General features: G+C 43.8%; 1 protein-coding gene across 1 annotated transcript in view; it reads left to right on the plus strand.

Annotated features, from left to right (window-relative positions):
- RBM26 (RNA binding motif protein 26) overlaps positions 1 to 16640 on the plus strand; it is a 128934-nt gene that overhangs the window by 42077 nt on the left and 70217 nt on the right. Inside the window, exons 7-9 of the mRNA XM_077297186.1 lie at positions 505 to 768; positions 1201 to 1443; positions 3518 to 3658. Of these exons, the coding sequence (XP_077153301.1) occupies positions 505 to 768; positions 1201 to 1443; positions 3518 to 3658 (648 nt within the window). The remainder of the gene's footprint in view (positions 1 to 504; positions 769 to 1200; positions 1444 to 3517; positions 3659 to 16640) is intronic.

Raw genomic sequence — 16640 nt, forward strand, 5'->3', positions numbered from 1 at the left:
TTAGATATTAAGCTCCTACTGCTTTGTTACCGAACTGGTTCACTGAGAGCCAGCAGGAGGGCGTATACTGCAGGGGAGGAGCTATTCTTTTTGTGTTTACTTAGTGTCCTCCTATTGGCAGCAGCATAACACCCATGGTCCTGTGTCCCCCACTGATTGGCTCGGAGAAAAGGATTTTACGGTGAGTACACAAAAATCTCCTTATTTGAAGTGTTTCAGGGTTTTCTACTTACATTTTATAGTTTTTATGGATTGTTCGTAAATAATATTTGTCAGATTTTAGGTGTGCTCATCTATTTTTTTAAATTCTTTTCTGTATTCATCATAAGCTTCATCAGGAGGCCTGATATACGATGATAGCAGGGATACTAGATGTGATGTTCCAGATTTTTAATGCATATTGAATGTCTTTGTCTGCACTTAGTTGACCCCTGAGTTAATCGTATTTGACACACTCAGTGATGTATCATCACATTTTAATTTTACTTTTCATTTTTATTTAAGACAAGGACTTGGGAAAACCTAAATACAGTTTGGAGCGGTCGGAGCCCTCTGATTACCAGACCAGTTCCTCCGTTTCCTCAGTGCCTCACATCGGAGCCGCACATTATCCTGTCCCAACCCTAAGTAGCACCATCACAGTAATCACCCCTTCACATCATGGCAATAATTCCTCTGAAAATTGGCCAGAGTTTCATGAAGACCAAGTGGACCACAGTAATTTTGGAAGACCGCCCATACCCAAGAAGCGCTGTAGAGACTATGATGGTATAATGTTTTACTTATGAAGTGGTATTGCAAACTATACAATGTGGAATGCCTACAAATGAATGGCTACCTCGCAAATTTGATGACATTTCTCATGAGCTGATGGCTAGTTTGGCATGTGACTATGTCCTCACAAATAACACAATTAGGGAAATGTGTTTTGACTGGGATGCCAACCACTACTACATTTGTCATGTTATGGTCCAAGGGGCTTTGTATCCTGTCCCTCCAAGAATGGCCACGCACCATATTCTCCAACACTGGCCGTTCATTTCACTCACTGTATTAATACACAAAGAACTGTCCAGTCCAGTAGGTGATTAGTTTTGGATATAGCATAAAGTTATCATTTTGTAACATTTTCTGTTGTTAAAACCTGTATCATATTTGTGTACATTAATTTTCTCATTTCTTTTTTTGTCTGGTGTCCAGAGAAAGGATTTTGTATGCGAGGCGATCTGTGTCCATTTGATCACGGCAGCGATCCCGTAGTTGTTGAAGATGTGAACCTACCTGGAATCCTTCCTTTCCCAGCACAGCCACCTGTTGTAGACGGACCACCCCCTCCAGTACTTCCCCCACCTCCGCCACTCTTAACGCCACCTCCCCCTGTTAATTTACGGCCACCAGTTCCTCCACTGGGTGCTCTTCCGCCCAGCCTTCCACCTGTTACAGGTACTCATAAATATATATACATAGTCTGTATATAGTTTCAAAGGGATTCTCCATTTTTTCGGTACCATTTTTTTTCTCTTAAGGGGATGTATTTAGAGCTAAAATTATTTTTGCATGTGTGTTTATTAACCCCTCACTGACATGACGTACAGGTACATCATATTCTGGTTTCCGGATTTTGGTGGCTTACAATCGAGCTCTGCCCATGGCTTTCAACTTGTTAATTGCCGCTATCAATCTGGGATAGCAGCTTTTAAGGCTTTTTGGAGGTGGGGCTCATTGGCACATGCATAGAATGACGTGATTGTGAGCCGCCGATGGCTTGCCATGACAGCCGGGGTCCAATTATGGATGAAACTGGTCATTTTTCACACACTCTTCTGTCCAAAGTCTTAAAGGGATTTTGTCATCAGGTTTTTGCTACCTCATCTAAGAGAAAAATAGAAAAATTAAATAGAAGACCCTGAATCCAATGATGTGTCACTTAGTTTATTGGGTGCAGCAATTAAGAGATTGTAGATGTATCAGAGCTCAGAATGCTAACCCTACCTACAGCTAACCCTGCCCCACACCAGGCTCTCTAAGTATATTGTTTATGGACAGAAATCTGCTTATCAGAGGAGGGTGCATGTTCGGAGCTCACACAGCTGTAGTCCAGGAGCTGATCATGTCCTGGTGATAAAACATTCATTGTATTGAAACTACAGTACTCAGCCTAATAGGTTACACATCCCAGCAATCTGTGCCTCAGCCCCTACAGCAAAACATCAAATATCCCTTCTGTGCTTCCATTGGTCAATGTTGTGTGTACCAGTTAGTAGCCCCGTCCACTGTATTACAACCCTAGCAACAAGCAACTGTCACTCCCTCTGTCATTACATCCTGGTGCAACCCCAGCCCAGACTTACAGCACAGCGGTAGGTGGCCGTCCATACATTGCCAGCTATCGCAGGGCACTTGTAAGGAATGTCTCGCTTTCCTTGTCTGTTAATAGTAACAAGTCCACTTTGCTTTGATGAGACTTGTAGTGAAATACTGTAACCATCCCCCAATCTCTCATACAAGTCCTGCTTAACTGTTTATTCCCCAGCAAAACAGAGCAAAGAAGTTAAAAGCTGCAACTGACCTTATACAGGGGCGTTTTCTCCACTACCGATACCTCCTAATTTACACTTGTCCCATCAGGCCCTCTGCATATTACTAGTTGCAGTGATTTATCTTATTTAAAAAATAGCAATCACCAGTTAAAGGATTTGTACTCTTCGATCCCGAGACCATGGCCCTACAGAGTTCTGCGCGGTGCTCTTATCTGCAGCTGTCCCATAGGGACTGACTGGTCCAAACTGCTCATGCTCATCCTCTCTCCGCTCAGATTGACGGGGTCCCAGTAGTCTGTGAGTTATTCCCTTTTCTATAGATAAGTGATTGCTTATAAACTTGGCACAAGCTCTTTATTATATATTAATAATATGGGCATCCTACTTTTAATAAAACATTGGCAGTCCAGCTTTAAGTCCACAGCCGGGTATGCTCATGTGCTAGCCCTGAACCCAGAAGAAAATGCCACAATGTGTGAGATGTGACTCAGTGGGCATTACAGTACATGCCCATGGGTACATACAATCTAATCTAAAATAAAAGCTTCTAAGGGGATAGGTGTCATTTTATACCTAACCATCGAGAACTCCCAAGCTTTCAGCCTGCTTTAACTGCATGCCGAAACTCACACTCACTCTCTCTCTCTCTCTCTCTCTCTCTCTCTCTCTCTCTCTCTCTCTCTCTCTCTCTCTCTCTCTCTCTCTCTCTCTCTCTCTCTCTCTCTCTCTCTCTCTCTCTCTCTCTCTCTCTCTCTCTCATTTCAAGTGCAGGGGATGCTTTAACGGCATGCTGAAACTTTTTTTCTCTCTCTCTCCCTCTCTCTTTCTCTTTCTCTCTTTCTCTCTCATTTCAAGTGCAGGGGAATTGTGCAAGAAGCAACCTTACAATTGTTCTCTTGGTTTTTGTTTTTAAGCTGTTCGTTGTGTGGTAGAAAATTACCTGGCAATATCTATATTTTTTGCTTTGTCTTTTGCAGGCCCTCCACCACCTCTTGCACCTTTACAGCCTGCTGGAATGGACGCCCCACCAAATTCTGCCACAAGCTCTGTCCCTACTGTAGTGACTTCCGTCATTCACCATCCTCCTCCGCCTGTTGCTCCACCATCACTCTTCTCAGGTATATGATCATGTACAATTACAGTTCTTCTACTTTGACCATACAGGGATGCTTAAACTTTCCTTTTAGCATTATATTTGGAAACCACATTTCTTTAGATGGTAGGTTGTGTGTGAATATATAGATCAATTTCAACATTTCTGTAGAGGAAAAGGCGGTATTTGCCAATTGCAAAAATAAGCTGTCAGGATCACACTCAGTCGCAGCAGCCTTTGGAAGTGGGGAATCACCAGAAATAATACACAAGACACGTCTTGTATAGTGTATCACTGGGAAGTCTCTGAAGCACGCCTGCCTTCAAGGTGCTATCCCTTCTTTATATAGTTGTATCGGTAGGTTCAGTGGTTATACAAGTTTTGCATGTTTAAACAAAGAGACAAAACAGGAAAGAAAGAAAAAACAGTTTCGTGGGCGGCAGTTTCACAACAAACAGTACAAAGGCAATTCCACAGACAAGAAAAACAGGATTTCATACTATAGCTAAAATGTCCTTGAATGGACAGGTCAATATTTATCACATATTCTTTTTTGTGGTTCATTGAGGTAACCATTTTTGTTCTGCTCTTCACAATCCCCCCTTTGACATATTCCATTCAAAACCTTGTCATATAGACGATCATTTTAGTCATTCTTTTTGTGATATTACAACAAAAAAAAACAAAAAAAAAACTTTATATTCTCGCATCCATTACACAAAATTTATTTGTGCATACCGAGATACCCTTGAGTACAACCTTGAATAATACATATATAATTACAATAACCATAACTGTATGTATTAGGCTTTGCATAATCCCGGTAACCCACCCACCGATCCCTCTGAACCAATTGACCGGGTTAAGAAAAGAAAAGGTATCTGACCACCAGCTATCCTTATTTTGGTCATTGTCTTTGTCATACTGATCCCTGAGTCGTTGTACGTCTTCTAATTTAAATCTCATACTCATAGTACTATTTGGGTCTATATAATGACAGCAGGTGGGTCCGATGATTTGACACATACCCCCTTGTGAGGCAGTTAGGTAATCTAATACCAGGGTATGTTGGTTAGTGATTATTATAAGCTGATTCTGTACAGCTATACTAGTATTTAATATGTCCAATATATCCCAAATCTGATCATCTAGATAATCCGTGGCTCTAACTAATTTATCCCACATCTGTGTTAACATAGGATAAATAAAAATGGTACTAGCAATTTTGTTGGGAATTCCCATTTGTACTATATGCGGCCTCCCCGAGGGACGTGGTGAGTTATCTGCAGCTCTTTTATACAATGTGTGCTTGGGCACGGCTTGCATATTCACTTGTTTATTTGAAATTATGAAAGTAGCTGGGGTTAGGCGTCCTAATGTACAAGTACCCTTTATACCTACGGGAAGCCATTTATATGCTCCTTCTCCGCATATCCAAAATGTACCCTCAGGCAGATCCCACAAAGCTGAGTGCTGCAATACCAATCTGTGAGCCAAATCCACAAAACTAGATACATTCTGAAGCATACACCAAGAGGGTTTTTGTCCCAAGGGGCTACAGTACCCGGCTGCGGGATTCCCACATACATGCATTCCGTTGACATACTCATTGGATTCATTACAAACCAGGTTCCCCGGCTTACTTGTACAACTGTTTGCATCACCTTGGGGGAACAACTCGGAATGTTCCCATTTTCTATTATGTATGTATCTTTCCAATACTGTAGGTTTGAAAGCATCAGAGGAAGGGGTGGTTGTACTGAAACTGAGCTGTAGATTTTCAGTGGGGACCTGTCCTAAATCAGTTAATCCAGTCTTATTCCTAGGTACCCATTTTCCTCCCTTGAATGCTAAATATTGTAAGTTGCCTATTTTTCCTGTAAGATTGCCCTGCCACCAAGGAAATTCTACCCATCCCACAACTGGTATGGCGATTGTAGTATTCCATAGTCTAGTATTGCCAGGTTGGTTGTTGGCTAGGTTGTCTGAACAATTAGGCCAAGCGAATATTTCTTCAGCTGACACGGGAACTGCTAGAAAAGGTATACTTGTGGCTGATACTGGTGAATGGGTACAGATCCAACAATCTGCCAGGGGTTGCGTATTATTTAACAAGTCATGCACTAATTTTCTATGATGTTGTACGAATCTATTGTTCAAAGGGGCTAGAGAATTCAGTCTTTCCCATGCCTCCGTTGAGGTTAACATTATTAACATCAATATCATGAGTCTTATACTGCTTTTTTGCAATGGCTTGCATGTATCCATGATGCCTTTCCTTCAAGCTTGACTGCTGTCGGAGTTGTTAACAGGACTTGGAAAGGTCCGTCAAACCTCGGTTCCAGAGTCTTTCTGGTGTGTCTTTTCACGTAGATTTGATCACCAGGTTCCAACTTGTGGCCTCCTTCGAGATTTTCTGGATCTGGAAGGGAAGCAAAAACTTGCGAATGCACTTTAGTTAAACGTTTTTGTAATTCTTGTACATAAGCAGTTAAAGTCTCAGTATTCAACATCAGTTGTTGTGGAAAATAACAACCCAAATTTGCTGCTCTACCAAAAAGAATCTCATGTGGTGACAGCTTAGCCTTCCCCCTTGGGGCGTTTCGGATGGAATACAGGGCAAGTGGTAGACACTCGGTCCAAGGCTTTCCTGTTTCTGCCATGGCCTTCTGGATTTTTAATTTTATTGTTCCATTTAATCTTTCCACTTTACCTGAACTCTGTGGGTGATACGGAGTGTGAAACTGGTTTTCTACTCCCAACATTTTCATAACATTCTGGAATATTTCTCCAGTAAAATGGGTACCCCTATCTGACTCGATCACCTCAGGCATGCCGTAACGGGGTATCAGTTCATGTGCTATTTTAATGGCAGTAGTTTTTGCTGAGGCTTTACGAACTGGATAAGCCTCTGGCCACCCTGAGAACATGTCCACACACACAAGCACATATTCGTATCCATTGTACCTAGGAAGTTGGATGTAGTTGATCTGGAGTCTTTGAAAGGGATACAGTGGTCTTACATGATGCTTGGTTGGGGTTTTAATGGTCTGACCTGGATTGTGTGCCAGGCATATAGCGCATGCAGCACACATGTTCCGAGCAAAATTACCAAAGCCTGGAGCCAACCACCTTTCTTTTACCTTGAGCGTCATACCATTTGCCGACACATGCGTGGGTAGGTGGAGGTCACTTGCCACTGCGGGGTACCAGGCTCTGGGTAAACACAACAAAGTTCCTTTTTTCCATGATCCTTGCTGATCTTCTGCCCCTTTTTTCTGCCACTGCCCTCGTTCTTCGTCGTCTACCTGTTTCTGAGCTTCCTTCAATCTCTCCTCATCATCTTCAGAGCTATCTAGTGTGTGGGCATGATGTAAGGGTTTACGTGCTGCCTGTTTTGCTGCCTTGTCGGCTTTATCGTTACCCCTGGCTTCCTCGGTGTCGAGTCTCACATGTGCAGCTACCTTTATCACCGCTATTTCTTTAGTTTTTTGTGCTGCCTCCAGAATCTGTCTAATGAGGGAGGCATGTTTAACAGGTTGGCCTGAAGCAGTCATATAACCTCTGGCTCTCCATATTACGCCAAAATCGAAAATAATGCCATGTGCATATCTAGAATCAGTGTATATGTTTGCTGTCTGATCTTTGGCTATTTTTAGAGCTTCAACCAATGCCGTAAGTTCTGCTTCTTGTGCAGACTGATTAGCAGGGAGAGGTTCTGCTTTCAGCACTTCATGCTGAGTTACTACCGCATAACCTGTATGAAATTGTCCATTCATATCTGCATATCTACTGCCATCTATGAAAAGTTCAAATGTAGCATTACAGAGTGGCTTGTCACGTACATTACATAAGCCCTGAGTCTCTTGTTCCATTAATTGTACACAATCATGCATTGACTTTGATGGGTCAAAGGAGTTGGAGAGTGCAGTTTCCTCAGGTATGGTACCCCCCTCAGACTCTAAAGGGAGCAAAGACGCGAGATTAAGAGTCTGAATCCTGGCAAAGGAAATGTTGGGCGGCAGTAGTAGGGAACATTGGAGACGGAGGTGTCTGGCCATTGAAATATGTTTAGGTTGGACCTGGTTAAGAATGCCATGTACATCATGAGTGGTCTGAACTAGAAGTGGGTGATCAAGAACAATCTCAGAAGCTTTATCTAATAACAGTGAAATTGCGGCTACTACTCTTAGGGTACTGTCACACATTGAAATTTTCATCGCTGCGACGGCACGATTCGTGACGTCGCAGCGTCGTATAATCATCGCTCCAGCGTCGTAGACTGCGGTCACACGTTGCAATCACGGCGCTGGAGCGATGCCGAAGTCCCCGGGTAACCAGGGTAAACATCGGGTAACTAAGCGCAGGGCCGCGCTTAGTAACCCGATGTTTACCCTGGTTACCAGCGTAAACGTAAAAAAACAAACAGTACATAATCACCCGTCGGTGTCCTTCAGGTCCCTTGCCGTCTGCTTCCTGCTCTGAGTGCAGCCGTACAGTGAGAGCAGAGCGCAGCACCGCTGCGCTCTGCTCTCACTTTCCGGCCGGCACTCAGAGCAGGAAGCAGACGGCAAGGGACCTGAAGGACACCGACGGGTGAGTATGTACGGTTTGTTTTTTTACGTTTACGCTTGTAACCAGGGTAAACATCGGGTTACTAAGCGCGGCCCTGCGCTTAGTTACCCGATGTTTACCCTGGTTACAAGCGAAGACATCGCTGGATCGCTGTCACACACAACGATCCAGCGATGTCAGCGGGTGATCAAGCAACGAAAGAAAGTTCCAAACGATCTGCTACGACGTACGATTCTCAGCAGGGTGTCTGATCGCAGTAGCGTGTCAGACACAGCGATATCGTAACGATATCGCTAGAACGTTACGAATCGTAACGTCGTAGCGATGGAAATTTCAATGTGTGACGGTACCCTTACACAAGAAGGTGCGGCTCTAGCTACAGGGTCCAGATGAGCTGATATGTATGCCACCGGTCTCTGTTTGTTTCCATGTTTTCGTGTGAGCACCCCTGTAGCATGTGATGATATCTCAGCTGCCATCAATTGAAAAGGTTTAGTGTAGTCTGGGAGTCCCAAAGCCGGAGCTGATACCAGTGCTGTTTTCAAAGAGGAAAATGACTGTTTAGCCTCTTCACTGAGTGAATATGGTGTGTTGGCAATACAGTCATATAAAGGCTGCATGAGTTGACTTGCATGTATGATCCACTGTCTACAGTGTGAAACAATACCTAGGAAAGCACGCAGCTGTTTGTGATTCCTGGGTTCAAGCATGTTACGTATGGCTTCCGTACGTTGAGGTGTGAGGTGTCTGATGCCCTGTGATATGCAGTGACCTAAAAACACGACTGTTTGTTGACAAGCCTGGAGTTTCTGTCTATTTACTTTACAGCCTTCTTGCGCTAGGAAAATTAAGAAATTAACAGTTGAGGTAACTGCCGTCTGCTCATCAGGGCAACAAATAAGTAAATCATCTACATATTGTAGAATGACTACTCCTGGTTCTGGGATGAAATTTTTTAGCACGGTCTGCATTGCTTCAGAGTACAAAGTTGGTGAGTGTACCATACCTTGTGGCAATCTTGTCCATGCTAATTGTTTACCCTTGAATGTAAAGGCAAACAAATGCCAACAGTTCTTATGTAGTGGCACAGAAAAAAATGCGTTTGATAAGTCAATTACCGTAAAATATGCAGCAGTGCTGGGAATTTGAGACAGTAAGGTATGAGGATTCGGTACCACAGGGGTGACCGGTGCCAAAACCTTATTGATTTCCCGTAAGTCGTGCACCATGCGATATTTCACCATAGTTTCTTTGGAGGACACTTTCTTTTTAACAGGATATAAGGGTGTATTGGCGGGTGACCTGATTTCTACCAAAACACCTTGTAACACATAATCCTGAATTTGTTGAGAAATCGCCTGTTCTTGCTGGGCGCTGATGGGGTATTGCCTGAGCTGAGGTAAAATGGTTCCCGGGGCAGTTTCTAACAGTATAGGAGCTACTGATAAAAATCCTACATCAGTGTCTCCTTTTGCCCATAGGCTGTCAGGAACCCGAGACAAGTCAATTTTTGCTTGTTGAGTGTAAATTTCGGGAAAATCCTCCATTGCCTGTATTCTAACATATGGTTCCAGAGTTTCTGCATCTTCAGGGATGGTCAGCATAACTGTGCCATCTTCTCTAAAATGGATGTTTGCATGCATTTTACTTAAGACATCAGTACCCAGCAAGCAGGTAGGTGCACCTTTAGCAAATAAAAATTTGGATACAAAAGTTTTAGGGCCAAAGCTCACATTTAAAGGTTTTGTAAAGGGCAACGCCTGAATTTTACCATCATACCCTTCTGCATATGTAACCTTTGAGGATATATTGTCAGGATATGGTAAAAAGTCCTGATTTAAAATGGAGGATGTTGCTCCCGTATCTATCAGAAAAGGTACATTTTTACCCTCAACCTCAACTTGTATTATTGGTCTTCTAGAAGGAAGAGAGACCTGCATAACCTTCAGTCATTCTGAGCTGTCTGTTTGATCAGGCGCTGGGTTATTTATCCTATTTTTGGGTACAAAGGTTCCTGAATCTATATCTGCTTTTCTCTTCCTACATTCCCTTTGGAAATGTCCTGGCTTCTTACAGTAATGACAAGTAAACTTTTGATTAGCAGAGCCAGTATTAGCCTGTGCAATTCTTACTGGCTTAGAATTTTCTCTTAAGTCCATTTGTATCCCTACAGCTTTCTGTCTAGCCAGGTGTGGGTCTTCCAAGGTTCTCCAATCAGGGGTTGCGGCCTTAAGCTTTTCCTTCACTTTTGGAGACAATCCATCTATAAAGGTTTTTGTAACTAACCTCATCATTCCTGGAGCGGTTAGATCCATGCCTTCATCTCTGAAATTATTTTCTACACTTAGATAATATTCGTCTACTGATTGTCCAGATTTCTGAGCCACCACTCCCGTTGTTCCTCTCTGCCTCTGTCTCTCCCTCATGAAAACCATTAAGTGATCTACAAATTGCGTACCTGATTCTATCGTTTGTAAGGCACCATCTCCTGCTTGGGGCCTATGTACCTGTAGATTTGCTAATAGCTCCTGGAAGAGTCCAGGAGTCATTTTCATTCTACATAATTCTTCTCCATCTGCCCAAACTCCTGCGTGAGTCTGCATAATTTGCTGTATATATTGTGCAAATCTAACTGGACACTGGGTGGGATCTGGTGCGTTATGCAAGAGAGACATGCCTTCAGCGGGGGACCAAGGGAAATATTGTCGAGTTTGGTGGTATCTAGTTCCCATTACTCCGTCAGCACCAGGTTCCCTAAAGGGTCTTGGTACTACCCTAACGGGCAAGTACAGCGCCATGTCTAGGTGTACCACAGGCTAGGCAATCATTTCTCCAGTCTGGATTTTGTTGTCCACAGTGCGGACATACCCATCCTCCTGGTCCGGCTAAACTTTGAGGTGGTGTTTGGAGAAAAGATGGGGCATGTGGGTTAAGGTATGGGGGTGTGGTATTTTTAGATTCCACATTTTGTTTTTCTCCACAGCCTGCGGGTCTAATACACCACTTTTTACTCTGTTGATTATATGTCCATCCCTCATTTTCTGCTACCCTAGAGACATCAATCAATGCTTGGATCTGATCTATCCATTTCTTGTCTCTGATTATGCCTTTTTTTCTTTCCTGAATTCCTTCCCATAGTTTTCTACTAAAAGCTTCTGCCCTAGTAACTCCAAACTTACTAAAAATCTTTCTCAGCCCCTTAGTGGCATCTTCACCACTTCTCTCCTTTATGATAGTATAGATATCTAATTCTTCTGGTTCTGACTTTGTTTGCTTATTCCCCATTTTCTTATCCTGAGCTTTCTTGCCCTAGGTGGCGTTTGGGTATGAGAATACCTCGTTACCTTCTTCCTAAGGAGCTAGGATGTTTAAACTGTGTTGATGTAAGAAAATCCTGATTCCTACACCTATAGCAAACAACACAAATGCAACCAGACAGAAAAAGAAAAAGAACATACAACGTATCTTGTCCCAGGCTAATTTATCTGTCCTGGGCTCATACTATCATACACAACTTATTCTTGTCCCAGGCTAATTTATCTGTCCTGGGCTCATACTATCATACACTTATCCGTCACCAGGTTTTCGTCAAAGACAGGATCAGAGATTGAACATAGGCGCGGAGGTCTCCCCGAAAGGACGCAACCACGTTGCCCAGTGGGACAGTCACTTCTTCTGTTTCAACACCCTGGGCGGCTTATAGGGCTATTCCCAACTTCCACACACCTTCTATTCACATTCACTCTCATTCAATGCCGTACTCCGTGAGGTGATCAATTCCTAAATAGTTCAAGAACCCGAGCTATAGGTATCCTCCTCTACTAGAACTACCCGCTAAAGAACACGACACAGAAAATCTTACGGACAGTGCAGGGCAGATATAAGAGATCTAACAGTGTCTCTTACCTGGCCAGGTTTTTGTTCATCTGCCGTCCATTATCCCAGATTCTCTTTTCGTTCGTATTCTGCCGGTGTTCTTGAAGGAATACACAGACCTCGGGTCCCTGTTCAGGCGCCAGGAAATGTCAGGATCACACTCAGTCGCAGCAGCCTTTGGAAGTGGGGAATCACCAGAAATAATACACAAGACACGTCTTGTATAGTGTATCACTGGGAAGTCTCTGAAGCACGCCTGCCTTCAAGGTGCTATCCCTTCTTTATATAGTTGTATCGGTAGGTTCAGTGGTTATACAAGTTTTGCATGTTTAAACAAAGAGACAAAACAGGAAAGAAAGAAAAAACAGTTTCGTGGGCGGCAGTTTCACAACAAACAGTACAAAGGCAATTCCACAGACGACAAAAACAGGATTTCATACTATAGCTAAAATGTCCTTGAATGGACAGGTCAATATTTATCACAAATTCTTTTTTGTGGTTCATTGAGGTAACCATTTTTGTTCTGCTCTTCACATAAGCGATGAAATAATTTAGTTGTGAGGCTCCCCACTAGGTGAAAAGTGTTGGCTCCGCCTGGTGGGTTATACTTTTTACACTAGTTAGCTCCATTTTCGTCTAGTGTCTGTAGGAGGCATTCTTTCAAGCTAGGCGGTACATTCCTACAATTATGGAAGGCCACCGAAAAGGTGGAAACGTAAGTACCTTTGTATCATTCCCCTTTCCTCTGCATGTCTTTTTTTTTTTTTTCTGGGGCTTCATAGTCTTCCTTTATTTTTCTTGCCGGTTTACTCCTCTTCATTTCCTCTAGGGAGGAAAATGGCTGCTGGAAGCCGCTCGTGCGCAGATTGAAATCGCGGCGGCACTCAGCTTCAGGAAAATGGCCACTGAGATTTCAGTCTGCACACGCGTGGCCTCCGGTGGCCATTTTCCTGAAGCCTCCAGTGGCCCACACCCATGCAGATTTATGCAGGTCTGAAAATTTCACATGGAATCCTCTCGGTCTGTAGTTATGTCGCTGAAATTAGAATTTCTTTGTTCAGTCGACATTTGCGACGAGTATCTTCATATCACTTCCCATGAGCATTTTCTTTGCTCTGCTGGAGGTTCTCTTCATTTCCACTTTGTCGCTCTCCCCTTTGGACTATAGACAGCTTGTCGAGTCTTCAGCAAGGTGCTCACCCCCAAAGCCACTCATTTGGGCCAGAGGAGGAGTGGCAGTCATAGCTTAACTCGGCTATCTCTTGGTGAAAATTTGTTCTGCCTCCAGATCACTTTGGATTCCTTGTAGTGTTCTAATGGGATCAACAACACTCAGACATCTTGTCTGGCAGGTTCTTCCTTTCATTCCAATGGCAGGTGCGGACGACCGATGCCAGTCTCTCAGGCTGGGGAGCAGTGTTATCTGTCCCTTCAATCAGGGTTTCTGGAGGAATCCTGCCAGCCACAACCTACTAGGACTGAGTACTGTGTTTCTATCTCTCCCATTGCTTCTCCCTTCTCAGGGACTGTCTTATTCGGGTGCACACAGACAATTCGACTGCTGTCACATGCCTGAAAAAGATGGGAGCCAGAAGTCCGTCAGTCAGGGAAGTTGCCAGAATTTTTCAGTACATGGAGCAGGACGCTCGTTGCTGTCCATATTCTCATTATGTAAAACTTCCAGCTATCTCAGCCAAGAAACACCAGCATAGTGTTCTCTCCTACCAGACATCTTCAGGCAGCTTTTCCTTTGCTGAGGCACCCTTGATATGGACCTCTTTACTTCCTGTCTCACAAGATCAAAGCATGAGGGTATTCTGGTTATCCTCATAGCTACAGACTGTCCTCACCAGGCATGGTACACCAACCTTCTTCTGGCAGTCACAGATGTCCTGACATTCTTTCACAAGAGTCCTTATTCCACTCCATTTTACCTCAGCTATGTTTAATGGCATGGCTGTTGAAAACGTGATTCTGAGGTCATAAGGGTTTGTCTTAGTTGTTCAGACCATGCTGAAGTCTTGCATGTCACCTTTTTCCAATGTTCACCTGGAGGTTCTACTTTTGCTAATGTGAATAGAGGGGCGACTTCTATCCTTTCTTCAGTCTGGAAGTAGGCCTAAGGGCTCATTCTTACATGCGAGAAACTCGGATGAGTCTCGCACGTCAATACCCGGCACTGCCGCCGACACTCGGATCGCTCCTGAGTGCCGGGTCTTTTCCCACCCGTTGGGACAGCTTTAGGGTGTACCAAGGTCCTGTGTCACATTAACCCCTTACTGCCATCAGATGTACTATAACGCTGATGGCAGTATCCCCCGCTTTGACGTGGGCTTACGGTAGTGAGCCCACCTCAGAGAAGGGACATGTCCGCTGTTTTGAACAGCTGACATGTGACCGCAATAGGTGTGGGTGTAATCGCGATCCACCCCCTCCCAAAGTCTGACAGCGGCATTTAACAAGTGCTTCCAGCCATCCGGCCGAAAATGCGCGCACCGGAGACCCCCATCACATTATCAGGGGTCAACGGTGCGTCGGCATGACAACCAGAGGTCTCCTTGAGACCTCTATGGTTGTTGAAGCCAGATTGCTGTGAGCGCCACCCTGTGGTCGGCCCTCATAGCAAGTCTGCAATTCAGTTACATTGAGGTGATCTGAGCATCGCCTCTGTGTAGCAGAGCCGATCAAGTTATGGCAGCGTCTAGCCATAACTTCTCGCATGGAGACAATTGAAGCATGACAAAAGTTAAAAAAAAGTTTTTAAAAATATGAAAAAAATGAAAAGTTCAAATCACCCCATCAAACTCGCCCCATTCAAAATAAAACACACACACACAAAAAAATCAAACCTACACATATTTGGTATCGCCGTGTTCAGAATCGCCCAATCTATCAATAAAAGAAGGATTAACCTGATCGCTAAATGGCGTAGTGATAAAAAAAAGTCAAAACGCCAAATTACATTTTTGTTGGTCACCACGACATTGCACTAAAATGCAATAACGCAAGATAGAAATGTATCTGCACCAAAATGATATCATTAATAACGTCAGCTCGGCACGCAAAAAATAAGCCCTCACCTGACCCCAGATCATGAAAAATGGAAACGCTATGGGTATTGGAAAATTGTGCAATTTATTTTTTTGTGTGTGTGTTTTAGCAAAGATTGATTTTTTTTTCACTATTTAGATAAAAAAGAACCTAGAGATGTTTGGTGTCTGAACTCATAATGACCTGGAGAATCATAGTTGTTGGTCAGTTTTAGCATTTAGTGAACCTAGCAAAAAAGCCAAACAAAAAACAAGTGTGAGATTGCACTTTTTTTTACAATTTCACCGCACTTGGAATTGTTTTCCCATTTTCTAGTACACGACATAGTAAAACCAATGGTGTCGTTCAAAAGTACAACTCGTCCCGCAAAAAATAAATCCTCACATGGCGATATTGACGGAAAAATAAAAAAGTTGTGGCTCTGGGAAGGAGGGGAGCGAAAAACGAAAACGCAAAACCGAAAAAAGCTCCGGGGGTTAAGAGGTTAAAGGGAACCTGTCAGCAGGATTGTGCACAGTAACCTACACACAGTGTCCGGTCGGTGCCGTTATACTGATTAAAATGATACCTCGGTTGATGAAATCCGCCTTATGGTTCTTTAGTCTTTATTTTCAGTTTGTAGATAATGAGATTCTTGTGCCCTAAGGCGGGGCTGGTGTATGTGATGCTCTGATTAGGTATTCATAATGCAGACTGCTGACAGGTCACTGGTACTTCACTTACCTGCCCCCTAATTTGCATAATGAATACCTAAGATACTGAAGAGACAAAAAACACTTCTGCAAGCAGGTGCTGGCCGTGACACCTTCTCTGCAGCATAATCGCATGGTTAGTGTGCCAATAATACATTTTCTTGATGTTATCCAGCTAGGGAAAAAAAAACAATTTGAAAATGGCGCCGCCAGCACAGTAGCAGCTATCAGTGTCAATAGCTGCTACTGTGCATGCGCCGGCGACGCCATCTTTCTGGAGAAGAAAAAAAAATCCTCCTCCAAGATGGCTCCACCCACGCAGTAGCAGCTCTCGGCTCACAGCTATGGACACCAACAGCTGCTAGTGTGGTTATTACTAGTCCCCTGTGCAGACTGCTGATTATGTGCATATTGGCTTTGCTAAGGTCTTAAAGGCAACCTGTCACCCCCCCAGGGCCTATTAAGGTAAAAGAGCCACCTTCAGCAGCACTAAGGCTGCATTCTGTGAAGGTGGCCCTTATGTTTGTGCTCCCTAATAACGCTGAAATATTAATTTCATAAATTTCACGCCATACCTGTATTCTGTCCGGGGGGCACGTTGTTTTCCCCCTGACTAAACTGCTTCCCAGCCGTCAATCATCCTCTCAGTGCATCGGGCGCCTCCTCTCCTCTGTGTTTCCGCACGTCACCGGCGCCTGCGCTGTGCTTTTTTTTTCGGGCATGCGCCGTCTGCAGCTTGTGATCACACTGACGCTGCAGTGCAGACGAGTTGTATCACGCTGGAGGAAAGAGGCGGAGGGAGAATGGGGACAG

The sequence above is a fragment of the Ranitomeya variabilis genome, chromosome 3 (assembly GCF_051348905.1).
Source record: "Ranitomeya variabilis isolate aRanVar5 chromosome 3, aRanVar5.hap1, whole genome shotgun sequence".
Taxonomy (NCBI): Eukaryota; Metazoa; Chordata; class Amphibia; order Anura; family Dendrobatidae; genus Ranitomeya; species Ranitomeya variabilis.